The sequence below is a fragment of the Passer domesticus genome, chromosome 5, assembly GCF_036417665.1.
Source record: "Passer domesticus isolate bPasDom1 chromosome 5, bPasDom1.hap1, whole genome shotgun sequence".
NCBI classification, from domain to species: domain Eukaryota; kingdom Metazoa; phylum Chordata; class Aves; order Passeriformes; family Passeridae; genus Passer; species Passer domesticus.
In genome coordinates this window covers 21,681,413-21,707,209 of record NC_087478.1, presented here as the reverse complement: position 1 = coordinate 21,707,209, position 25,797 = coordinate 21,681,413, and the positions used below count along the sequence as shown (strand labels likewise).

The 25,797-nt window shown below is 40.2% G+C and overlaps 1 protein-coding gene across 4 annotated transcripts in view; it reads left to right on the top strand.

Annotated features, from left to right (window-relative positions):
- Positions 1-9,143: 9,143 nt before the first annotated feature.
- CPED1 (cadherin like and PC-esterase domain containing 1) overlaps positions 9,144-25,797 on the top strand; it is a 138,607-nt gene continuing 121,953 nt past the window's right edge. The window contains exons 1-3 of one of the 4 annotated variants that reach the window (XM_064422290.1): positions 9,144-9,430; positions 9,907-10,381; positions 22,654-22,840. In XM_064422290.1, the coding sequence (XP_064278360.1) occupies positions 10,130-10,381; positions 22,654-22,840 (439 nt within the window). In that variant the 5' untranslated portion in view covers positions 9,144-9,430; positions 9,907-10,129. The remainder of the gene's footprint in view (positions 9,431-9,906; positions 10,382-22,653; positions 22,841-25,797) is intronic. The other 3 variants (XM_064422293.1, XM_064422292.1, XM_064422289.1) reach the window with 3 other exon arrangements.

Sequence of the window (25,797 nt, the reverse complement as noted above, 5' to 3'; positions counted from 1 at the left end):
GAACAATGAAGTGAACAATTATATATTTCTTTTAAAATATCAAATTTTTGAGGAATCTTTGTTGCTGAACAGATTCAGTTAGTTAGTTAGTTGACAGTTAATTTGGTTTTCCTATTTAAGGTGGTATAAGCCTTTTTTACTAGAGGAATAAATAATAGTTATACTGTATTTGCAAACATGAGGATTAGTGAAACAGAGGGAGCAATGTGAAGATAATTTTATGTTTCTTCTGCCTTCAGAGCTTTAGCCTTTTAATTTCAAAGCAGGTTTTATGCTTTGTTTTCAGAAAAGGACATGTGGGATAGATGTTTAGATAAACTTTTCAAGCATGAGTGCAGTTAAGTGTTGGAAGGGGTCAGTCAGGGAAGTGCTTTGGAATTAAGGAATTCCTTTTTGTTAAATATATAGGAATAGTTTTCCCTCTGATAATAAAAGAAATTTTTTTTACAGCTCTGTTATCTTTTAATAAAAGTTACATTGTTATTAGGGGTTGGTGTGTATAAATAAGCGCTCATCATATTTTAAAATTGTTCTAATAAATGTTCAGTTATGTAGCTTGCATGACAAGATGACAAGCTAGAGTGTTTCTGCTGTGATGAATTCAGTTGGATATGCTCTTCTTGATTGAAATTATTTAAAAGTGTGTTTAATCTCTCTGTCATGTTATTTGGGGCTAGATTAATCTCGGGCTTTTAAAGAAAGCAGATTGTGTAGACTGAAGGATTAGGCAATAGTTGAACGAACTGGCCATAAAACGTGTTCCTTAGTTAGGTCTGGAAAACAAAACAGTTCAGTAGTATTGACCAATCCCTTAATTTAGGAAGGTATTCCATACATCCATGGATCTTGCTGGTAGCCTAATACTATTGGAATGGCTAAGGAACTGAGGAATAAGCAGTAGTTAAGGTAGGAGTTACTTTAATATTGCCCTACAAAAATCTCAAATTATGTATTAATCATTTTAATCCAGAACAGAAATTGTTTTAGACAAAGACTTACAGTTTACGTGCTTTTGCACACAGAAGTGATGATTACCTTTGAGAGTGTCACATCAGAGCAGTTCTGCCCATCTCTTCTATCACGTTGTTGGATGCCCTTGTAAGACATAAATACAATCTAAAATACACAATGGGAAAACATCTCAGTAAAGTTTTAGCCCAGGACAGGGAAATGAAAGATGACTCTCAAAAACAGAAAAGAGATGAAAATCCAACTTTAAGGTGCTTTTATTATCTGCATTAATGTTCAAGAATTTCCAGTGCTGAAGCACTTTTCACTTTCAAAGTGCTTCAGCACTTCCAAACACTCACCCACAGCTATTTACTTAAAGACTTCTGTTAAGAGGGTGAAAGGAATGTACTGGAAATGTCTCTCTCTGGAGGCTAACAAGCCTTATAACATAAAAGATTCTAAGTTTTCCTCTTCCCCATTGTTTGAATCTTAAGCAGCTATATTTAAATTCATGAAGGAAAGAGACACCAAAACATATTGCTCCTAATTACATCATCACATTATAAAATTGTAACCTGATTTCCTTTTTAGCAAAAGATAGTGTGATTTTAAATAAATCCCAAAAATTGTCTGTAATTCTCTCTCCAAAGACTCTTTTAGAATAAGCGAATTAATTATCACCCTTATATACATTTTATTAATTTTTGGTGTTGGCACTACGTGGTTTTACATTATTTTCCAAAGCAAAGAGTCTCTTTATTATGCTTTAGTTTTTAAAGTTCATCAAAACATAGCTATACAGAAATAGTGATTAAATAAAAAATTTATTAGGAGGTTATTCAGCTACCTCATACTGTATTTCAGAGCAATTCAGATCTGGTTATATTTTAGTTATGTTTTATTTTTTTTCAAAATCAAATCCTAAGTATATCTACATCTACCTCTAGTCCTAGAACATAAGTCCTTAATTAAAAATTGTAAAAAAACAACCCACAAAAGAAACAGACTCCAACAAACCAGTAATGAGACAAAGAACAAAAATGCTTTTATTCACTTTTCAGCCTCTCTAGACAATTCAAATTATGTGTGAAATATTGAAAAATTACAGCAAAACATTTTAGATCCCTCAGACCTGAGAAATATCTTCCTTAAGCCTTGTTTTTCAACAGCCCTTTGCCTGGAATGCTAGTTTTATACATGACCTGTTTAATCAAAGTGGTCAAGATCACCCACTGGCAGTGTGATGTTCAGCCTTCTCCCAGATGTACCACAGCGTTTCCACGTGACATCCCTCCCCACTTTGAGCTTTCAAGCCCATCAGGCGTGTTTTGAGCAAGCTGTGCAGCCCATGAGGCCAGAACTGAGAGGCAATGTGGTGACTCTGCATGGGGCAGGACACAAAGAACTCATCAGACCTCATGCCAGCTGCAATGCAGATGTTCTGTGTGGCCTCCTTCACTCCATTTATTCAGGCTTTGTAAGATGTAAGAATGGTTAAATCTAATTTTCAGCTTTATGTTCAGAAATATCGTGTTGAGTAGGTTGTCAAAAGTCAGTGCTTAAAAGATGTAATGTACTTACAGGTATTTCTAAAGTAACTTCTGTGCCACAGTGGTTGCTGTTATCTTGTTCTGCAGTAATCATGCTGAGGCAGCTGGACTTGTGAGAGAAGCTGTACTGCTATAATCAGATTGAGAAGTTAAGGTGTGTACTGTTATCTTTTCCTGCCTATCCATAAGAACAACAAAATAGCATGTCTTGCATCTTCACGTCTTCTATTCACTCGTACAGTAATTTCTCATATACGTTCACAATATGTGGAGTGCCCCAGGTGACACATTTCTGAGCTGGTTCATTGTATATTCTGGCAGCACCAAGAGAATGCAACAAACTGTTATAAACGGTTACATACTCTGGCAGATATAAAAATGTCTGGCCTTGATGGGGTTAGTTAAATCTATGGGTGGCTTGAGAGGCACAGTTGAGCATTTAGTGAACATTTCTGTGCAACGTGGTTGTCTTAAAACTCTCCTTGCTAACAGAAGAGCTCTGGTAAACAAATATCCATCAGTGCAAAGCCTTTTGATAGGAAAAAATCAAGTTCTTGTTCCCTTGTGCCTAAAACATCCACATATCCTCTGAACTCAGTGGAGGCCATGATGTGGTTCAACTTTTATGTTTGCATGGATGTTTACTGTACTGGGATGAACAAAAATGTAATGACCGGAATGTCTGAAATAATTGGCACCTGGAAAAATTGGTCCAAAACTACAGAGCTCGTTTGTCAAGCCTGCTGGTGGCAGGCACCCCATCTGTACCAGCACAGACTAAATCATCTACAGGACAGCACTAACACCTGTAGGTACCTGAGAGCATTACACCCTTGTGTAATGGACACAATAGACGTGACAACATTTGTTTGTAGGAGACTTTCATTTGTTTCCTTGCTGCAAAGGAGCATCAGAGAACCACTGAACCTGGAAGATACTGGGATAGTCAAACAAAAGTCTGAGTGGTCTCAGCAAAGCAACCCATTTGCCAAAGAAAGAGATGTTCCTTATTATGTAAGCAGTGAAAAGAAAGAAAGGTAGCCAAAGATAAGGAGACTGAATCAAACAGAGTTTAGGGGGAGAACTGGAAGATAAGTGTTTATGGAATGAGGAGCTCTGTTTGCAACAGAAGTGCATGAGAAAGTAGAAGAGTATTTGTGCAAATGTCTTTCATATAATAAACCCAGAAAATGTAACTGAAAGACAATAAGAAGGATTGAGATCACCTATGCAAAGAGATTATTCACTGTTAAAATCAGAGAATGATCTTGAGAAACAAAAGAGATACAGAGATTAGAAAAGGTTTGTAGGAAGACCTGAGAATACTTCAAATACTTTAACCTGAAGTGTGAAGAAGAGAGGGACCAACAAGATACCACAGAAATTATGTGAAGCATCACAAAATAAAATAATTACTTAAAGTAAAAAGGAACACAGATGCTGTAGAGGTCATAAGGCATTTCACTTTTATTTTCTGTGTTCTTGCAGCCAATCTGGGCACTTTTTTGATTACCACTGATTCTTATCCATTTCTCAGCAGTAACCAGTGAGTCTGAGCAATCAAACTGGCTACAAAATCCATAAATCTCTTATCTCTTAATAACTCCTTCAAGCAGCAAATAACTGTAGACAGGGAGAAGCAGAGAATTTGCTGATTGATTTCTTCCTCATGACATTCAAATTTGCCATTTAAGCAGGAACCAGTATATTAATAAGACTTTGGTCTACAAATGCTTTCCTGTATCCTCATGACAAGCAACTTGCTGTATAATTAACACATATAAATAAAGATACCTCTGTTTCACTGTAACCCTTCTGCCAAAACACAGTAGTGAAGACTATGCCTGAGATACAGAGATGCCTCTGAACAAATAACTCAATTGGCCCAGATTCTACCTAAACTTTATGGAAGCTGGTAGGTTTGATAATCAGATGAGCTGAGTATTGAGCTTTGCCACTGCCTAAAAGATCCTGTTCCTTTCCTCTGTTTGCATCCTCTTTCAATAATGTTCTCCTTCTGCTTAACCTATACCAGCATGAGAGACCACTGGAACTCTCCAGCTGTCAATTCAATTGCCTGACATAGCAGAAAATAGCCCAGCTGTGTACTTTCTCCTGAAGGATCTAATGAGCAGCACCACCAGATAGGAAGATAGGAAGGGACAGAGCAGGAGCAGAGTTAAGGAAAGTGCCAGATTCTGCACTTGGGATGGGGTAACTCTGGATGTATGAACAGGCTGGGGAATGAGATATGGGAAAGCAGCACCACAGAAAGGGACCTGTGGGGGTCCTGGTTGCTGACAAGCTAGATTTTAATCTGCAGTGCCCTGGCAGCCAGGAGGGCCAACCCTGTCTTAGGCTGCATCAGACACAGCATCGGCAGCTGGGCAAGGGAGAGGATTGTCCTGCTCTGCTCTGGGCTGGGACAGCCTCACCTCGAGTGCTGTGTGCAGTTTTGGGTGCCAAAATATAAGAAAGATACAAAGCTATGGGAGAGTGCCCAAAGGAGGACCACAGGGAAGGTGAAGGGCCTTGAGGGAATGCCGTATGAAGAGCAGCTGAGGTTACTTGGTCTGTTCAGCCTGGAGGAGACTGAGGTGAGATCTCATCACAGTCTACAACTTCCTCTTGAGGGAAGAGGAAGGGCAGACACTGATCTCTTCTCTGTGGTGACCAGCGAGAGGACTTGAAGGAGTGGCCTGAAGTTGTGTCAGGTTTAGGTTGAATATTAGATAAAGGTTCTTCACCCAGAGGGTGTTTGGGCACTGAACAGGCTCCCCAGGGCAGGTCACAGCACCAGCCTGACAGAATTCAAGAAGCGTTTGGACAGTGCTCTTGGGCACATGGTGTGACTCTTGGGGATGGTTCTGTGCAGGGCCAGGAGTTGGATTCAGTGATCCTTATGGGTCCCTTCCAAGACAGCATATTCTGTGATTCTGTGATTCTCTGCTTGCCTGCTTTCACTGTGAACCAAAATCAGAGAGCTGAGTTTAAGTGGGATTAAGACATGAATCTTTGTTTTCTGGACCAGAGTAAAATCACGCTATCACTAACACTTACGGAGTTCTATGAATGGGACAAGGAGAGAGAATCTGGGCTTTTACTCTGCTGGGATTGATTTTAACTTCAGTGGTATCAAATCTTCTAATGTGCAGAACACTAATGTATTTTTCCTGTTTTCTTCATTTTGTTCTGTTCTTCCCCATTCACTGCTTATAATGGGACCACACGCAGGATTAAAGACACTACAAATCTAATTGCAGTCTGGAATGAATTTAAGGAGAAGTAAAAAATCAGAGCGGGGGGGTGGAGCTCAGCTGTTTTTTTCTAACACAGCTTAACAAGAGGCTTTGCTTGAATATTTACAGTGCTATGGAGGCCTATTCTTCCCGAAACTTTTAACTAATTTTTGAACTTAGTGAGAATTTATGGCCCTTGGCACAATTTTCAGCATACTAGAAAATAAAAATAAAGAGTTGAGCATAAACAATGAAAATTGCATGTAGGTTTGCTCTGTGAAGATGGCATGATTACAAGCACTTGAGTATCAGTTAATTTAGAAATTATCAGTTTGCATTTATTTTTCATGTGATCTCATTTTTCACAGAAATGGTTGCTAGGATGCTATGCTTTGAAATCTGAAACTTTCTCCACAAAAAGAGCAAAAGGTTTTTTTTAGATGTATTTTCTTTTTGGCAGCCTCTCTATAGTGAAATTATTGATGCTAAATGGTTTTCTTATATCAAGACTTCATCTTATAAGCACTTATACCTAGACTTAATTTATGGTTTATGTTAGATCTCTGAGTGAAGTTAAGCATGCATAAGACATATGTATTCAGCTGACCTTAAACTCCTGTTAACTTTCTGTGCCTAATATTTTCTCCTTGCTCCTGGCAATTATGTTTCCAGGTTACTGTTTAGATCATGGAAATAATTTTTCAGTGGTCACTAGCTTTCACCACTGAACAAACATGGAGACTCATGTAAAATGGAAGCTGTGTGTGTATGAGCCGAGTTGCTTAAAACCCCAGTGAGATGATGAATAGTGAACATTACATGCCTGCATGGCACCTTGGCTAAGTCCTCTCAAATCCCAGTCCCTGGGAATTTTTAGCAAGTCTTGCGAATTTCCTCTCACCTATTCTGTGTCAGGGTTGCTTTAAAACACTTTTAGTCTATTCCAGATGATGCAGATGGAACTGGGATTCTGTCTGCAAGCGTTGGAGATCACTTTTGACAGTCATGGCTTGCTGCTTTTGGCGCAACCTTGCCTCATGCTGTAGGGAACAGCCAGGCAAGAAGTCCTGGGTGAGAGGCAGAAATAGGAAGAAGTAAACAGACTAGAGAGCCCTTAATCCATGCAATGGGAGCAGCCACTGGAAGGAACAGGTCAGGGAATATCAAACAGGAAGTCAATACTAAGTTTGTTTTGTGTTTCAGAAAGAGGAGACTTATACCTTTCAGCTAGAAATCTTGAAATACACACATATACCTATGAATATAAATACTTAGCTGGATAGTTCTGATCTCATCAACAGTTTTTTGAATATTATATACTGAATAATCTTTCTTGTGAATTTGAGACCTAGGAGGCCTGACATTTTATCCACTTATATCCTTTTCCTAAATGACTAGTTAATGCCAGGGGAATTAGTCCCCATATGCAATACTCCTGACTTAATTTCTGAAGTGTCAGAATGGGGCCAGGTAAGCCAGCAGACATGTAAGCCCAGATGGGATCCTGATTCAAAAAATAACAGGAACTGTGCTCATTGCACACAAAATGTGATTGAGGAAAGTATTTACATCCTAAGAAATGGGCATTACATGCTATTGTCATGAAAACACAAATTATAGAGAAAAGCCAAGCTCACTCCCCAGAACATCTGGGGAAAGCAGATGGATAGAAGGCTGAGTCCCAGGAATATGCAGGAGGCAGAGTGATCCACCTGCTCTCTGCTGGTAACTCCTTCATCTGTTGTCTGCTTCTCCTGAAGTCTTGGGATCCATGAATGGTTTTGGGGTTGCAGGAAGGATTAATTGACTCTGAGACATTGGGCAAAATGCAAGGATAAAGACACCATTAAAATGCCTAAAAGGAGAACATGATGTTGGGCTGGAGGGACAGTACAATTACTTGCTGTGCTGAAGGTAACTGAGGGAGTAGGGGGTGGGGACAGAGAAGATTACTTTATTCTAGTGTGGGATTCTCCAGGGAGGTATGAGCTCCACATTATGAAGAAATCATTAAGCCAAATCTTTATAAAATGGTTTTAATCAAGTGTTCTAGGAATAGTCCATAAAGCTCTGACTAACATACCCTCACTAGGAATCTGAGAGAAGTTGACAACCATTCAAATACCACCCACACTGGTGGTTGAGGGCCCAGAAATCAGGGCATGCCAAAATCTGCAGGACAATACCTTATAACAATAAAGCAAGTCTCCTCTTCTGTTGACAGTGTCACTGTGGCTCCCAGGTAGGCTGGAATCTGGAATTATGTCTCTGCAATCCTCCTTTGAGTACACCAGCTCCCTGAGTATCCCTCCTCATTGTATGGGAGAGACCTACCTCACACACAGCTGCAGGGAATACCATGGTTTTCTGATGTCCTCTAGCCAGATTTGCTGGCTTGCTAGAGGTTTTGCATCACAGGCTGGGTGGAGCAGCTGAGGATGTGAACTGGTATGCTGGGAAGGAGGGAGCACAAGCAGCATATCTCCAGAGAGCAAAGATGGGAGCTCTTCTGTGGCTTATAAGTATCAATCACTGCAGGGTACAGGCAATTGGAGTAGTCTTTTCTTGCTCAGGATAACCCAGGAGTCTAATTTAGGCAGCTACAATCCCAGACATAAAACTAAAATGCAGTGTGTGTGACCACTGAGGTCCTGCATGAGGTATTCAATCACTTTGATGACATTTTTCTTTGTCTGCAAACTGATAGGTTTCATTTCAGGGAAAAAAAGGAATTTTAAAGCTGAGTAAAAATCAGTGCTTCAAAAATATATAGTCTACCCTTCCTTGCTGTTTATAGGCCTCTAATTTGGTAGTGCTGCTGCAGCTGCCAAACTGTGTAGATTGGCTGAAAGTTATTGTAACAACATTCATTTCTTATATATGAGGCAGTGTAAGAAAACTGTCTTTTCAAAAATCATTACCTAAGTATGGTAGATAAAATAGATTACTTATAAGCAGATATTTTTAGCTAAAAGAACTTGATTATATTAGAAGTTCTGGTCTATAAATATAACAGAGTTTGTGAACTGTTCCCATCTGTCTCGTCCCTGTCCTGTGTCAGTAGGGGGAAGTAGTAACTAAGACCTTCTCTGGCTTAGATACTAAGTGCTTTCATCAGAGTATTTTTGTCCACCCTCCTTTCTCTCCCTCTTTTACATCAGCAAGAAGTTTTATTTATATTCTGCTATGAGATATTATATCTACTACGGAAAATTACTGACAACTGCTTTGTCAGTGATGTTTATGTCCAAGTAAATCTGCTTAGTTTACAACATTTTTTGTTAATCTGGATTAAAATACTGCAAGTGCTTCTCCCTGAAAGGTATTAATATTGTTTCAATTAGGCTAATCACTGTAACAGCAGTTTTCTAAAAATTGCAGTGATGGTGACTTCGAGGCATGCAGCATGAGCAAGGACACCTCTCGTTCCCCATCCAGGCTTCAGGCTGTGTCTCCAAATCCTGTGCCTGCTCTGAGCACAGCCAATTTAGCTCCACCCTCTGAGCAGTCCAGCCCTTATTTATATGAAGTCTGTGGTCCAACTGGCTTCAGATGGTGTGTGTTATGTGCGTGTGCCTGCCTCCTGAGTGTGTGAGACGAGCTGGGATCATGAGCCAGGGTTGTTCCAAGTGGTTTTAATCAGCAGCCCATTAGAGGAGAACGGAAAACTTCAAACAGGGTAAGAACCGAGTAAGTAAACCTAACTCTGAACTTGCAATCTGGACAAAACAAATGCAAATTAAAATCTTCATAGTCTGTCAGTTTTCAGATAAATTATCACTTTTAGAGAGAAAGCTGTGCCTTCTAACAGGAAGAAGGAAATTTAAAAGGACTGGAATGAAGGAAACTGTAAAAACAAAGTGGGAATTGAGAATGCAAGAGAGAAAAAACAGCAAACGATTGTTCACAAAGTTGGTACACTCTTACTTTTTTCAGCTGTGGACAGGACATGCAAAGCTTTAACCTCTTGTTTTCTTGAATACTATTGTCTGGCTGAATAAGTATTTCCTTTTGCAAAGGGGGTGAAAATTTCTGCTCCTCACCTGTCTGCTGGCAGGTTTGTTTTCCTGAGAGCATGGAATGGAAGAGCTCTCCACAGCTCCTTGCAGGATGCCCCATGGTGTGCTGCTGTTTGCTGCTGCTCACTTGTTTTTTTTTTTTCACAGGCTGTTCCAGTAACTCCATGGGAAGGTGTTCCCCAAACCTCTGCTCCTCTGGAACTTGTGACTTTTTGCTTGTCACCAGGAAAACACTCAGCAGCACCAATGGGAAAATTCATACTAGTTTTGGGTGAAGTGTGCCTCTGACGTTTTTTACCCTGGCAAGACGTGGCTACTTGGACTGCATCTGCAATGTGGCAAAGGGCAAAGTGAGGTTGGCAAAGAGGCCATGGTGTGTGGGCAAGTCCCCAGATGCCGCAGGCTTTGTCGCCCTCGACCCTTCCTTCTGGCCTTAGTGGTGGCCCTCTGTCTGTTCTGCCAGACCCTGACTCCTCTCATGACCAGCAGCATCCTTTCGGCAGTTGTTAATGGGATTGCACCCAACAAACTGACTAAAACACAGCGAGGAAGATACAAGGAGGTCTCCCCAAGCACCATTCACTGCTTCCTCCCTGGCAGCAATTCAGAGACAGTGAAAAAGGTAAGTCAGCTGGAGCAGAGTGCTGAGCAATAATTAGCAAAGCGAGGGATAGCAAGTCTGGCAGGATCATCTGAGTCCAGCTAAAATTAGCCTAAGCTTGGAAGTCTGGGATCTGTATACAAACAAATGGGTGATCTAATGACAGCAGCATATGCACAAGCACATTCCCATTACCAGCTCTTCAGTGTGCTGTTATTAACACAGGAATCCTGAAATCTTCAACTGAAATATGGCATTGCTCGGTGACTCCAGGAAGATTTCAGTTTGCTGCACAGACCATGCTTTATTTTGGCTTTGGGAATTGGTTTAGAGGCTTTACAGTACAGGCACGTAAATCAGGAGCCAGTGGGGTTTCATGGAAGTGACTGAGGTTGTTAATTGGCACAGGGACTGCAGCTGCCCTGTATTAAAGTTATCTGCTCGTCAGCTCTGAATTTTACTGGAATTCTGCTGAGAAGCTGAATTTAACTGCTTTTGAGAAATGAAAGTTAAATTCAGCATCTCAAATGCAAAACTGCATTTGAGTAATAAAAGTATATTTTCAAATCACACGGTATACTTTGGAATCTTTGTCTCACAAATTTTACTTTGTCCATAGGTTACCTGACTTCATGTTTATTTTGTATAGGGTTCCTAGGATGGGTGTTAAAACCTAACAAATGGAGACACTGTTGTTTTTGTTGGAAAATGTACTTTGTTAAATGGTCTCCAGACTGAGTAGTTATTTTTACTCTGGAATCTGTGATCAGCACTAGCACAAATGTTTCAGGTTTCCTTCAGTCCTACAGAGGAGCTGCTAACAGTGCAGCAGATAGCACACTGTGAAATTATCATTATGCTAACATTTTCTATACAACTTTAGCAAAACTGTAAAAAATTTGTGACCTCACAAATTATGGACAGCAACCACATAAAGCAGTTCAAATATTTAAAAAAAAAAAAAGTACGAGGCTGCTTCTTTGATTAGACAGAGTTCATAGTCTAAAAGGTCAGCAATATTGATTTTAGGAGAGCAGCTGTAAAGTGCATCTTCTGCAACAATCAAAAACAGATAGGGGGAATAACTGTGGCATGAGTTCTTTAACCTTAACTCTTAAAATACTGAGTGTTTTTCTTAGAGCACATGCTGCATTTGTCATAATTTTACATTTTAATGACCTTTTAGTACACTAGGAACCCAGATTCAGATCTGATCTGCAATATGACATAAATAATTACTGCTTAAAGGGAAACAAGCACAGCTGACTTGCAGGTTGCACTGTCTATAGGAACAGTCCATTCCTTTTTACTCACTGCTGTTGTAATGGCAAAGAACATTTCATACCTTGGGCTATTTAATGTCTGCAAGAACTGGTGAAATAATGGGAAAGTTTTGCTAGGATGTTGCTTGGCTGAAAATATCTGTAGTGTCTTCATTTGCAAATTGCCTGAGAAAAAATGCAGATTGACATCCAACTTGGTGTGCTGGCCAATTGAAATGAGAAGAAAGCTTTTGTTTTTACAACATGCTGTACTTACTCCTCTCCAGCATAAGTGGTTGAATGTGACTATGACATGCACATTCTGGAGCTGTAGTACAGATGTGTGTATATTAACCCTTACAGATATGTTTTCCAGGGCTGTGCTACCTTAACACATTCCTTTTCAAGTTCTTAAGACCACCCATAGCTGGCTCCCTGTTTGTCTTGGATTTTTCCTTTAGAGCATGATGAACAAAATGTCTTGCACATGTTGGGATGCTACTCTAAGCTGCTCTCTGTTTCCCAACTTTCTCTGCTGGTTGTGTGGGCTGAATAATAATCTCAGAGAATAGAAAAGACAAACCTCACCAAAGATCTCCACCACTTTGCTTAGAAAGTGTGTTCTTCAACTGTGTGTTTTCATCCACTGCTTATTCAAATAGCTGAACTGTTATCTGGCTTGATTTTATTGGGCACTCAGTAACATCTAAGACAGATGTCACTGTTGAAACTTTACACTCTTTTATTTTACAGTCACGTGCCCACTAAGGGGAGCTAGTTTGGAAACAAGTTTTCATTAAAGTGCTAGTTAAAATCTTGATGTATGAACCTGGAAAAATACTTTAAAATACAGTTATTCACATTTGTAATTAACTAGTCATACATGAATTCTTATTCAATAAATATAGTCCAGCAAGAAAATTTAAATGCATTAAAAAGAATCTATTATACAGTTAAACAGTGACTTAAAGCAAACACTGCAACATGTCTTATGAAATCAAAGTTCATGAATACATTTTAAGGAAAATAAGACCCTGCTGGAGATAGTTTTTTATTTAGCACATAGTGTTTAGGGGTTTTGAGTGATAGCATGTCACACTGCAGATTCTCTTCTGCACAGGGGCAGGTTTTGTTCTTGCTTCCTTCAGAAAAACCAGTACTGTGAGCCTGTTGTGAGAATTTTGTTCTGATTGTTATCACAGGGGGAAAATCCCCTTCCAAAATCTAATAATTTCTTCATTCAGAGTATGCATAGAACTAAGTGCCTCAAAAAACCCCTGCAAAACCAAACCAAACAAAAATCAAACAAAAATCCCTGGCATCTTTTATGAGGCATTTGTTGGAAGCAAAGGAAGAGATCTTAGGAAAAGTCCAGCTTTGCCAGTGTATTTCTGATACCAAAGTTCACGTCATTTTGGAGACTTACAATTGTGGGAGAAGCATGGGGATGGATGGACCTTGTCAATTACCTTGTCTGTAAATGTGTCATCCAGGATGCTCTGGGATGGAGCACTGCCTGTTGGGCACATAGTGCAAGCTGTCTTTCTTAAATTGCAAAAATACAGATTTCATTCATAGCCTGGAAAACCAGGCAGAGCTCATAGTACTCCTATCTCTGGTATCGCACAGTTTTAAAAGCTGCCAGGGATCTTGTCCTGAAGCTTTAAATTCACAGGAAGAGGGGTCAACATTTTCTAGTACAAAATTAAATGTTAATATCTGAGGCATGAAAAAGAGAAGGTTTATTTCTGATACTCCAGCACTAAAGGCAGTGGTGAGTGATATCACATCTAGCAGAAAGCTGTCTGCAGGTTTAGCAGGGCAGGAATTATGAAATATTTGTGAATATATAGTAGGGAGAATAGCTGATGCTGTAGCATCAAAACTGGAATAGGTATCAACAACAACAAAAATAAATAAAATTAAAAAAAAAAAAAAAGCCCCCTCTGTGTGGTTTTCCTGGCATGGTATGGTGCCAGAAATACTTTTGGTACCAGCCAGCCAGCTCTAATACTGTTACGCTTATGTTAAGCAATTTAACTCTGCTTCTTAGCCAGTTTTGAGAAGAGCTAATTATCTGGTTAAGCTGTGCTTCCACTCACAGAATTAATTCAGCCAGAGGCAATTTGTATGTCTCTTCACTCAAGTAATTTTGCCCAGGTAGATGCTGTACCTCTGCTGGGTAGAAGGAATTCAGACTGTACTGCTTTTAGGAGGGCAGATACCCGGTGTTCAGTTGCTTTCCCAGTGAGAGAGGACCCAAAAACACTTTTCTTTTTTTTCTTAAAAGGTCTAATTCCCAAGCCATTAAGCTTTACATCCAGGCTCAAATTGTGAGCCTGCTTCACCATACTGCAATGGGAATTTCTGTTTGGTCCTGGAAAGCAAGATTCTTTCTTTTCCTTATTTCTTCCACAGATGGAGAAAAAGGAGGAGGAAATTATTAATCACCTCTTATAGTTATTACTCCTGTGATAGGCACTTTTTGGGGCATACTAGCTTTCCAGCCATTGTGAATGTATTTAAACAAAAAATAAGGATATTCCCATTTTAATTTGGGTTCTGAAGGAGATTATTTAATGGATACTCATCAGACTTTTGTTTCACATCCCCTGGCCATTTAGGCCAGCTGAGAACAAGAAAACAGAGAAGATACACAGCTGATTATATGAGAACTTGATGAGTGGGTTAGGCTGGCATCCAAATAAATTAAATATCACAGGTGTGTCAAAAAAAAGCTGTCCTCCTTTCAAGGCCCTGAACCTGCCACTTATGTTTTGTGTAAAAGATGTATCTCAAAGAGGAAGTATATTCAAGTGAGCAAAGAGCAAAGATAAGAAAAGGCTTTTTATGGCTTCATTCTGAACAAACAGGATAGGATATCATTTCCTAGGAGTGGACAGTATGAAAGATTCAAGATAATGACAGCCTGATGTGGCCATATCTGAAAGATACTATGTAGAAAAAGACGGGGAAAAAAGGTAAAACATCATGGTTTAGTCTTCACCAACATCTAGAGGAAGATCCAGTTGAACACCTTGCATAGTTTACTGGGCCAGGCATCTATATTTGAAAATTGACAGTGAACTTACTGAAAAGGTGAGAAAATGTTACTAGAACATTAGATCACTGAACATTCAGAGTGGAATTATCCTCTCTTTACTTGAGTGCTCCACTCTGTCAGAGGCAGAAAGCTGGACTTCACAGTCAGTGGAAATCAGACTGTGTATAATACAAAATTCATCATGAAGTAATGCAGACATTAAAAACAATTCTAATGAATTTCATCCTCTAAAGACACGTCTCCTTTTCTATTGATTTTTTTTTTAATGGAATATGCCCGCTTCAGACAGAATAAGCAAGCAACAAAGGAGATAGGAGCAGAGTCTTTTATGGAAGAAGGCATGGGGAAAGGAAGCAGGTGTAGGAGAGTAGGGAACTACAGCTGCAAAGTAATAGTAACCTCAGAAAGTACAGAACAGATTGTGTACAGAGATGGTTGAATTTGTGCAAGGGAAGAGAAAAGGAGATGAGAATGGAAGTGTAAAGAAAAGAAGACAAAGCTAATGAGAACTTTTGAAATGTAAATATCTGAAAAAGGAAAATTGAAGCTGGATGATAGAATGAGAAGAGATGATTTTTGCTATTATGTAGAATGGAGTGTGGTGAGAGCTTGGATAGAAAAGACTGCATTATGCATAATAAGGTTTAATACATTTTTAAATAAATTTAACTTAAAAGCTATTTTATAGAATAAGTAGGGGAATGAGAACTTTTCACAAAAGAAAAAAGAGCTCTGCTAGTATGAAAACTGTTGCAGCTAGAAAGCAATCAGTATAGGAGGGTACAGTATCAGCGGTATAGCGACTGATTTCCTTGGAATGATATCACATTCACATTGTCCCTATGAAAGCAGGACATTTGTTTTCCCCTTTTGTAATGTAAAATGAAATGGCACTAAGGAAACAACTATTTTTACTGAGCAGATAGCTAGAGATATTCTGGTGATAAAGGGCACAGCTATTGTGGTAGCAGTCAGGAAAAACAGGGTAGGGTGGAGGCTTTGCAGGAAGGGAACTTTGAGAAGGACACATGAGGAGCAAATGAAGGCAGAACCTCACTCTATATTCACTGAAACTTCCTCCAAAACGAGGGTTTGGTTTGGCTCCTTGTCTGTTCTGAAGACGGGGTCGTTGTTACCATGTACTACATGCCAGCATAAAGCAAAAAGCATTTTGATAAAATAGCTCTGTACTTACTGCTCAGTGTCGGTGATGACTGTGCAAATAACTCCAGTGTTGCTCTTGGATTTATAATATCATCAGAAGACAGCCATCAAAGTAATGCCAATAATCTAATTGCTTGTTCTGTATTTATCCAACAAACAATTCAAAGCAGAATTACATTGCAGCCATTTCATTCTACGACCCAGTCCTTTCTGATTAGGAAATTCAACAGAACATAATGCAAAAGCATTTAAATATCCTCCAGAAAGTGAAACAGGAAATTAACTTCTCTCTTACTTCTTGACAGAGCAGCTATGCACACTTTAAAATATAATGGTAGTATGAACAACTTACTATTTCTATGAACTCTTATGCAAACACAAAAAGGAATTTAGAAGTCACATTTGGAGCTAATAAACATCTGCATAGTCCCATAAATGAAGGGCTTGGGGCATTAGAACCACATGCTAAGTTTTTACTATCACTCTTCTTACTGATGCTGTTCAATAATAGTGCAGTATTTTTTGGGAGTCCCATTCATGTATTTTTTGTGATGTTGTTCTGCTAGGTGGTATTTAGTAGCAAAAGTAGATGCTGACTTCCTTTGCTAGCTAAATTGGAATTTAGGCTGTTCACTGCCTGTGAATATTGCTAATAGTGCTGGCCTTGTTTTTATAAGGCAGGTTTTCCTTTGTGGTATTTTTGTTGCACTCTGCTTTCATGCAAAGGCCTTTTGGTTTGCACAGTGGCTCATACATCTCTTTTGCAGCTGCTCAGTACCTGCAGGAAGAAGTGGGGTTAAAGTAAGCTGTAGTCAAGTTATTTGAAGCTACTGGACCAAGTCTCTGACAGTCTTGGCTAGCTCAGTGTGAAAAGCGGCTGCTTGTAATCAGCACAAGCTAATGTGGGACTAATGACACCAGAACTGGCTAGCTGAAAAGATGATTCAGAGTTTTTGAGTTCTTTCCTGAGAGAAACTTAGGCTGACATGAGTAGGGCCATTATGTTAGGATGGAGAATTTTGTTTCTGCAGTTGAAGTGATGGTCAGTGAAATTCTATGGCAACAGTTCAAACTGTATATTTGCTTCTTTTCCAGGCATAGACAATGCATCAATATTTATGGAATTATGTAATATTCTTGGAATTTGAAGGAGCTGCCAAGGAACTGTTTTGCTCTCTTCAACTTGAAATATCTTCACTATTTTCTTCTTGGCTAAAACAAAAACAGTAATTATACATCATAAGATTCAGTTACTGACTGACAAAAATTCTAGATTTTAGGAACAACCTAGAAATTCTGTACAATAGAGGAAATCTTCAGAGACTAGTAGAATCAATTATATCCTTATATATTCATAACCTAGAATTGGATATACCAGTTTCAAGGGAAATGTCAAAACATTTTCTTTTTAATAGAGAACTTCACAGCTCCCTGGAAGTTGCAGACAGACTGAACGAGGAATTGCAGCTCTGAAAGTGGATGTCTATTTTCAGTTCCAAAAGGATGGTTACATAATTCTTCAGCTTTTATGTTATATAAACTGGGCCTTTTATCTTGTTTGTTAAGACATCAAAGGAGTATACATTTGATACAATTTTTAAAAAATCTTTAATAAATTTTAATGGAGCTCATTTTGTTTTCTTTTGTGTTTTTCATGTCATTCTGTAAAGTGAAAACAAAATTACAAAATTCATTTTTATGCATTTTTATTTACTTTACAGCCCATTCTGGTTTGTTTGGACCAGTTGTTAAGGCTGTGGATCATCTGTGTAACAGCCAATTGCCCTAAAATGAGGTCAGTGACTCAGCTAAGTGCAGTATTTTGTGAGCTGCAAGAGCATGTGTATCATGTCAAAGCTGACACAGGTCTCATCCAAAATCACATGGGAAATCTCAGCCTTGCTGTAAAGCCTCATTAATTTCTGTGGAGACAAACACACCATTTTCTCGGTATGACATGGGCTGCAGATGTTCTTGCAAATCCCTTTCATGTAAGATACATTGAATCTGTAATAAACTAGGAGGTCTCCTAACAAATAGTCTGTCTTCAAAGTGAGGAAGAGCTAAAAAAATTGTCAGGACATGGGAATATTTGACCATTTACCAATTATTCTCAAATTTTAAAAATGTTATGAACCCATTTTTTTTTTGTGTGTCTGAGTCTGTTGTACATTAAAATCAGAGGAATGCCAAAAAAATCAGAACCATAAAACGTGGAAATATGTGAACAGCTTATTTTCATCTATTGTATGCTGCTTCTCTTGTACTAGCTCTCTGCCCAGACCTCATTTTTATGATTGAGAAACATTTTATGAAAACCAGCAGACTCTTTAAATATATAAACATGACTGTTATTAGTATAATATTGGAAATTCTGAAAAACATTTAGTAGTAACTAGATCAGCATGTCCAGTGATGCAAGGCATCTTGTATAAAGCTTTGGAAAAAAAGTATGGAATCACTTGCTACAAGCATGCAGTTGGCCAGATTTAAAAAAAAAAAATTAAAAAAAAAATCAGTGTAGCTGACAACCCAACTGCACTGCTTTGGCAAAAAAACAGAGAGGACACGTTGCTTGTATAACCTGGACTGTAAATAGGTATGAAACAGGGCAGAGAAAATAAATTTGGCAACACTAAGCATGGATCTCAAGCAAGTACCCTAAAAGGTGTGGAGATACTTCATATTATTAAATAGTACCAGATTAGACAGCAGGTCAAGCTGTTAAATTTAGGCTGCTGAATTGCTTCTATGTCCCAGAGACGCCGTTGCGGCTCTTCGGGAGGCTGGTGGATAAAAGTGCCTGTACGCGGGACCCGGGGCCGGGACCCGGGGCCGGGCGGTGCGCAGGGGGCTGGCGCACAGGTGGGTGTGTGTCCCTGCTCGGTCCTTCCCAGGCCTGCGGCAGCAGGCTTCGGACTGCAGCAGCCTCAGCGGCTTCTGAGTGTCTCCGGAGTGAGTGTCCCAAGAAAAGCCCCCGGAGAAGCCGGCGCTGTGCCCTGTCTGTGAGGGCTGTCTGTGAGGGCTGTCGCAAGCCCTCTGATCACCCAGCCCGGGGACGGCGCCCGGTGGGAGCCGGACGCTGCGCGGGCCCCACGGAGCCGCTCCGGGCCATTTCCTTTGTGTTTTGTGGAAATGACCCAGGTCACTGCCACTGCCTGAACTTCCTCTTTTTTTTTTTTTTTTTCCCCTCCCCTCTCCCATGCTATCAGTGTTCTGTTGAGTATTCGTCACTGCCAAACCAGAGCGTTGTAAACAGTGCAGCCCTTCCCCAGAGACCTGAGGAAGATGCCTTCCGCATCAAGGCTGACACCGAGGCGGGATCTTCCCTGGCACTTCCCTGGCTGAGCCCCTGGGGACATCTCGGGGCTGGCTGGTCCCTGTCCCCTGTGCCTCGTCCCTCGGGCCCGCAGGGCACCGGGGCCAAGGCCTGTTGCAGCAGATGTGCCAGTGGAGGATGCTGTCCCCGGAGTATTGGCCGCAGGGGAATAGAGCCATTGCTGGTGCTTGAGGCAGGACCTCTTAATGTTTGAAACAAGATACTTCAGGTGACACTGCGGGAGGCTTTGCTCTCACGAAGAAAGGTGTGTTTTCCTGGCATAACAGATGTGCGGTAATTGTTGCGGGGGGGTCACACAAAGTGGCGCCACATCCAGGGCAGGACCCTCGCCGCAGGCGGAGCGGGGAGGGAGGCACGGGAGCGGGAGAAGCCATAATCGCCAGCAGGAATGGAACCGGAGCAGAGACACGTCCCGGTCTGCAGCCCCTCCGTACTCCCCGCGTGTCCTCAGCTCACCCCGGCGCGGGCCCCTGCAGCACACGTGGGATGGAAAATGGAATTTTCTTGCAAAATAAAGCAAGAGAAGTCTCTATCTTCTGGGTTTCTTCCACATGAAATGGAAAGTAGGAAGTGTTTGGCTGGAATGCCTGGAAGAGAAGGGAGAGAGAGCACAGGAGGGGGGCTGGGACAAGGGCTGGATTTAGGAACAGGGAGGGAGGGAGGGAGGGAAATGGAGAGGAATGGCTGCCAGCAGCTGCTGGCACTGCAAGAGAACAGGAAATAGAGAAGATAAGAAGAGAGGAATGAGGGGCAAAGGCAGAACGGGACAAGAGTGACGTTGCTGTGGTGGGCAAGGGCCATCTGAGACTCGAACACTGTGCTTGAAAAAAATTCTGGGATGTCAGGAACGCTGTCAAACAGGTGACCTGACACAGTTCCGATGACTTCACCCTGTGCTATGTGTGCTTACTCTGGCCAGCAAGTGAGCAACCTTTACTTGAATACTTCAGTTTATAAACTGGTTTTGGGTTGCACATTTAGCAAGTATATGTGGAAGACTCTGATAGTGTTGTATTGAGATTTTTTCAGGGTCCCTTCATCAATAATTCTAGCACTTTCCATGGGCAATGACTGCTCTGGAGCAAAAGAACATTTGTTGTTAGAAGCAAAGGGCTCTGAAATAGTTTGTGCTCTTTACTGCTGCAGAAAAACTTACACTTCAGCCAAGCACAATATAAAACTGCATCCCACACTCAGGGGATACACTGCTGAGAAGAGTGACTTTAGTACTCGATGCCAGGCCTGTAAGCAACTGGACACATCTTGAATGACATTTATTTGTATAAAAGTATCTGTCTCTTTTTAGTCTAGTCTACTGTGCAAAAAATGTGACTTGTTTGTGTAGTGCTTCCTACTTTCAGTGATAAGCTTACTAAAATAAAGAGTTATGAAAAAAACTTAATTTTTAAACTGCTGACAACTGTCAGGCTGAAATTCACAAACTTGCCCGGAACTAATTTAATGTCCTGAATTTAATCACTGCTGGTATGTTTCAATCCTAAAGACAAATATATTTCACCAAAATAAAGTCTTGGTTTTTAATGGTGTTTTCATTCCCACACTGAGCATCCTATTTTTATGCTTTATTTTATTGGGGTTTGAACAGCAAGGTTTTTTTGGGGGGGCTGCTAGGGTGGCTTCTGTGAAAATCTGCCAGGAGCTTCCCCATCCCCTATGTCCCACAGTCAATGCCAGCCAGTTCCAAGACAGACCTGCCACTGGCCAAGGTTGAGCCCATCAGTGATGGTGGTAGCAACTCTGAATAACAGATTTAAAAAGGGGGAAAAGCAATTGGGCAACTGCAACCCAGAGAGAGGAGTGAGGATGTATGAGAGGAGCAACTCTGCAGACACCAGGTCAGTGAAGGAAGAAGGAGAGGAAGTGCTTCAGGCACCAGAAGAGAGAGTTATCTGCAGAATGTGATGAAGACTGTGGTGGGGCAGGCTGTCCCCTGCAGTCCACAGAGTAGAGATGCACCAGCAGGCCATGGAGTACCCGTTCTGGAGCAGTCTGTTCCCAAAGGACTGGGTCCAGTTGCAGAGGCCCATGCTGGAACACTTTGAAGAATTGCAGCCTGTAAGAAGAACTCATGTTGGAGAAGTTCATGAAGGACTGTCTCCAATGGGAGTCACTCCACACTGAAGCAGGGGAAGAATGTGAGGAGTCCTGCTGCTGAGGGGGAAGGAGCAGCAAAGACAATGTGTGATGAACTGACTAAGCCCCCAGTCCCAGCACTCCTTCTCCACTGAGGGAGAGGTAGAGAATTTGGGAGGGAAATTGAACGTGGGAAGAAGGGAGGGGTGGGGGAAAGGTGTATTGGTTCTATTTCTGATTATCTCACTCTAATTGCATTTATTATCTAACAAATCTGTTTGCCCAAGCTGCATCTGTTTCACCTGTGACAGTAATCAATGAATGATCTCTTCCTATTTTGATCTCTACCCACAAGGCTTTCAGTGTATTTTTCCTTCTGTCCAGTTGGAAAGGGGAGTGGTAGGGTGGCTTTGGTGGGCACGTGGCTTCCAGACAGGGTTAACCTGCTACGTTTATTTAAGACATAAAATATCCCACTTAGCCAAACATCTGATGGGAACAGCCCAATGATTTGCCCTTTCCAGAAATTAATGTTATGTTTGCACTATGACTGTGTGTTTGGGCTGACTCTTTAATTTTTTTCTTTCCAGAAGCTCATACCCCAGGCTAGATATGGAGGAAGGGTTTTCTCTAGATGCCATTGTCTCTAGGCACTGTATGGGAAGACAGTAAGTGGTAGATACTCCAAGTGTTCCTTGGGATTCACTGGAGATATCAGATACCTTTCCCCTTGCTCTTATATACAAGTCTCTCTGCCAGTCCTCCTATGGCCTAGATGGTGTTAGATTAATAAGGCAATAAAGGTCTGACAAGGTTACATTTAACTTTCTACAGTAACTGCAGTAATCTCCAGTTCTGTTTAAGATTCCTGTGTATGATTTTACCCCAGTACTCTTCTTATTTTTTTTAATAATGCTTCATAGCAAAACTCAGATGCCTGCACTTACCATCTGCATAGGACCTGCATTCCTTGGAACATTTCACATGGGATCTCCCAAGGCCTCTCTTTTCAGGTGACCACAGTAAAAGTCAGATAGCAATCGCTGTTACCAGCTCACTAGAGCAGCCCAGATTTCAGGAAAAGTTGTTTCCACCAAGGGAAGAACATGGTTTAAAGATCCTTGAGTCCTAACCAGAGCTTTCAAACCTTTATAAGTTCAAAGTTAAGATAGAATAAATGGAAAGGCAGACAAAATAGAATTTGTGGTCTGAAGTCCCTTATATAAAGCTAATTCTTAATTATGCTAGAACTATTTTCACTCTTGCCACAGTAAGTTACTGTTGTTTTGTGAAAAACAACAACTGTATTTTGTACTGGTAAGGAATGGCCTATCTTACCATCATTGTCTTTGCACTGTGTTTGCTGCAGATCGGTGCCTCCATTCTCCAGTACTTTGGAAGCCAGACGAGAAGAGCCGTTCTCTATGCACCTCCTGCTCACCATGAAACTGACCGTCAGCTCTGTCAGCGCATCCTGGCAAAACATGGATATACAGTCACAGTCCTTGAAAACAGGGGACTCGTGGAAGAGCTGAGGCATGAGGGCCCTTATCACAGTAAGAATAATTGCACTTAGTTAATATGTTAATTAATAAGTGTGGTTACTAAGTGTAGAATTGATCCAGTGTTCTTCAACAAACATAAAGCATAAAAACTCTGATAAAAGTAATGATAGAAGCCAAATTCTAGCCCTTCTCAGATGTGTGGATAATTTTCCAGTTACATGATTCTAGCTATATTCTTCTGTAAAAAAATGCAGCACAGTAGTTCATGATAGTCTTGGCAATTAAATGAGATCAGTTTGGTTCCTGCTGACTTCTTGTACCAACTTCATCAATATAACTGAGGGATTTTCAATAGAATGTTTCATAACAAAACACATATCTGCTATATTTTCTACCTTATCTTTTTCTCTCCTAAAGAAAACTTGTTTGTGTGAAGGTTATTTTTCCCTTTAATAATGTTTTATTGTTCTGTAAATTTGTTAAAGAACACAATATAGAACAAGTACATTTTGCACTTGATGCTGAATCTGGGATAGATTACTCTTGGTTCTTAGTACCTCTTGAAATTTGATCCACACTTCAAGCAGTCTACTGAAGAATCCTGATCTCTTGCACAAAGGACTGTAGCTTTATTGTGTAGAGTTACACTGTTCTTGATAGAGAAGCTTGGGCACCAGTTAGACGTGTGATGACCATGTTTGAGTATTCTTGGACACCTCAGAGGAATAAACTAAAACTGTGATGCCAATTTGGTCTTGTAAGTCAATTCAAGAAATGGAAGGCTTTGAAAAAAATACACAGGCTACTATTCTGCCAGAAGAAAAATGGTATAGTTTGATATTTTTTGTGCTAAAGGGTGTACTCTTTGCATCATTCAGGCTTGGGATATACTTCTGGAGCTAACAGAGTGCTCAGGTTGGCTTTGAGTTTTAACCAAACCAGATAATTTCATAGATTAAAACTACAGTTACTTAGCATGCTTGAGATTGCTCAAAATTCCATCACTAATTTCAAGTTTCTCTAAGAAATTTTCTTGAAAATTAAGTACGTGTGGTTTTCTTTGACAGGCTGTACCAAGAAGTAGTAAATTGTTTTCATCTCACTCTTGCTTTAATCTAGTTTTGTAGTCACCTTCAGACACTCCTTGCCTTGAGTACTTTCCATCTCAGAGTGACAAGACACACCATGTCTTGCAGGCTTTGCTAATGTCAGATGGACTGCAGGGGAAAGTCAGTATCTCTGGGGACCATGTGCACCATCTCTGTGAAATACTTTTATTTCAAATGGCCAAGGAAGTGGGTATGCCAAATTCAGTTGCAACTTATTATTAAAAAAAAGGAAAAAAAAAGACTGCACTAAATTTTCGTACATGCTGAATTCAGATTGACACTCTCCTGTGCAGTTTTTACACTCCAAATACTGCCTCTGCAGAAATGAGCTTAACTGTGGGTATTTATACTTTACAGGCCAGAATCAGTACTTCCTGTAGTGTTTTTCCAGTAATAATAATAAAAAAAATAAAAAGGTCAGGTATTTTCCAGAAACATCCCACAGCTTCCAGCAGATGTTGGATTATGTAAAAAAGTCAAATGCTTGCCAACTTAAGGCAAAGAGTAAGACTCTACTGGCATTTCGTGGCAGCATAAATCTGCCTTTAACTATTCTCTGTTAAATAAGTGTCTAGCTTTAAGGTTATGTTTTAAAAACAAGAAATAAGTAAGAGAGCATGTCTATATACCAACCCAATGATCTTTTCTTACAGCTAAGCAAATTTCATTCAAAGTCAATTTTCTTCCCCAGTAGATGATGGTTTACTCTTCTGGATGGGATAGTACTCCTTATTTTGGAGAAGGGTATTTTGAGCTATGCTTTGGCATAACATTTTTATAACAGGAATGTTATATGTTATTAAAAATATGCTCCTTTAGGCCTCAATTAAAAAGATACAGATAATGAACTGAGAAACACAGAGCATGAGTGCTGTGAAAAATCTAAAAAAAAGAGTAATTTCTTGTTACTTGCTATTCCTTAGCAGCTCTATCAGTTGCTTTTGTTTGTGTGCAGTCTTTCTTACTCATGTATCTTTCAAAGCTCACTCTAAATTTGAAAGGATTTTTTTGTTTTGAATGGCTGAGAGCCAAGACTCTAGCTGAAGTCATATATGGAAAAAAATTCACCACAAAACATTCCTAACTTTTTTTTGTGCTGGCCTGCTAAGAATTTTTGGACCAGTTCTGCTGCTGTTAGGAACCCAAATGTGACAGCTGTGCACACTGATCTTCCAGAAAGATCTTCAACACCTGGGCTGAAGCACTGTGTTGAGTTCCTTGCAGTCAGAGAAAAACATCCAGGGAATAGTTTTCTTCAGTGGAAATTTTTCACTTCTTACAAATCAACTAAAACCATTTTGAGTTTTGGTAACTGAAAAGCAGTTGGCTAAAATGAAAAAAACTTTTTTTTTTTTAAATCACGGCAAAGAGACCGTGGTTTATGGGTTTACTATCAAAAATCCATACAGATGTATTCTGCAGTAAAACATAAATTATTCAAATCCCTAATTTTTTACTGAAAAATAGCTTTGTCAGTGAATTCTCAAGCAGCTTTGCTTGAACAAAAAGTGGTTGTGCTTTCACCATTCCTTAGCAATTAAACTCACATGGAAGGAAAATTCCATGAGCTGATGATACCTTTGCCTGCTCTGAGCTCTTTGAGACTACAGCCCTAAATGAGCCAGTTTGCTGTAAATTTAACACGTCTCTTAGTTTGCTGCTGGGAGGGAGATAGAGAGGTGGAACTTTGTTAGGAGCAGATGATGGAATTGTCAGATTTTGGAGAGAGCTGGGATTACCACCTTGGGAAATCTGTTTTGACATGGTCAGTACCTCCAGTAAATATCTGTGGTAAACCTGTTTTGAAGTAAGCAGTTCAAAATAAGTTGCTGATGAGCAAACAGCTCATCATAACAGCTGATAAGAAAGGTACCAGATTGTATTGGCCAGCACATCTGC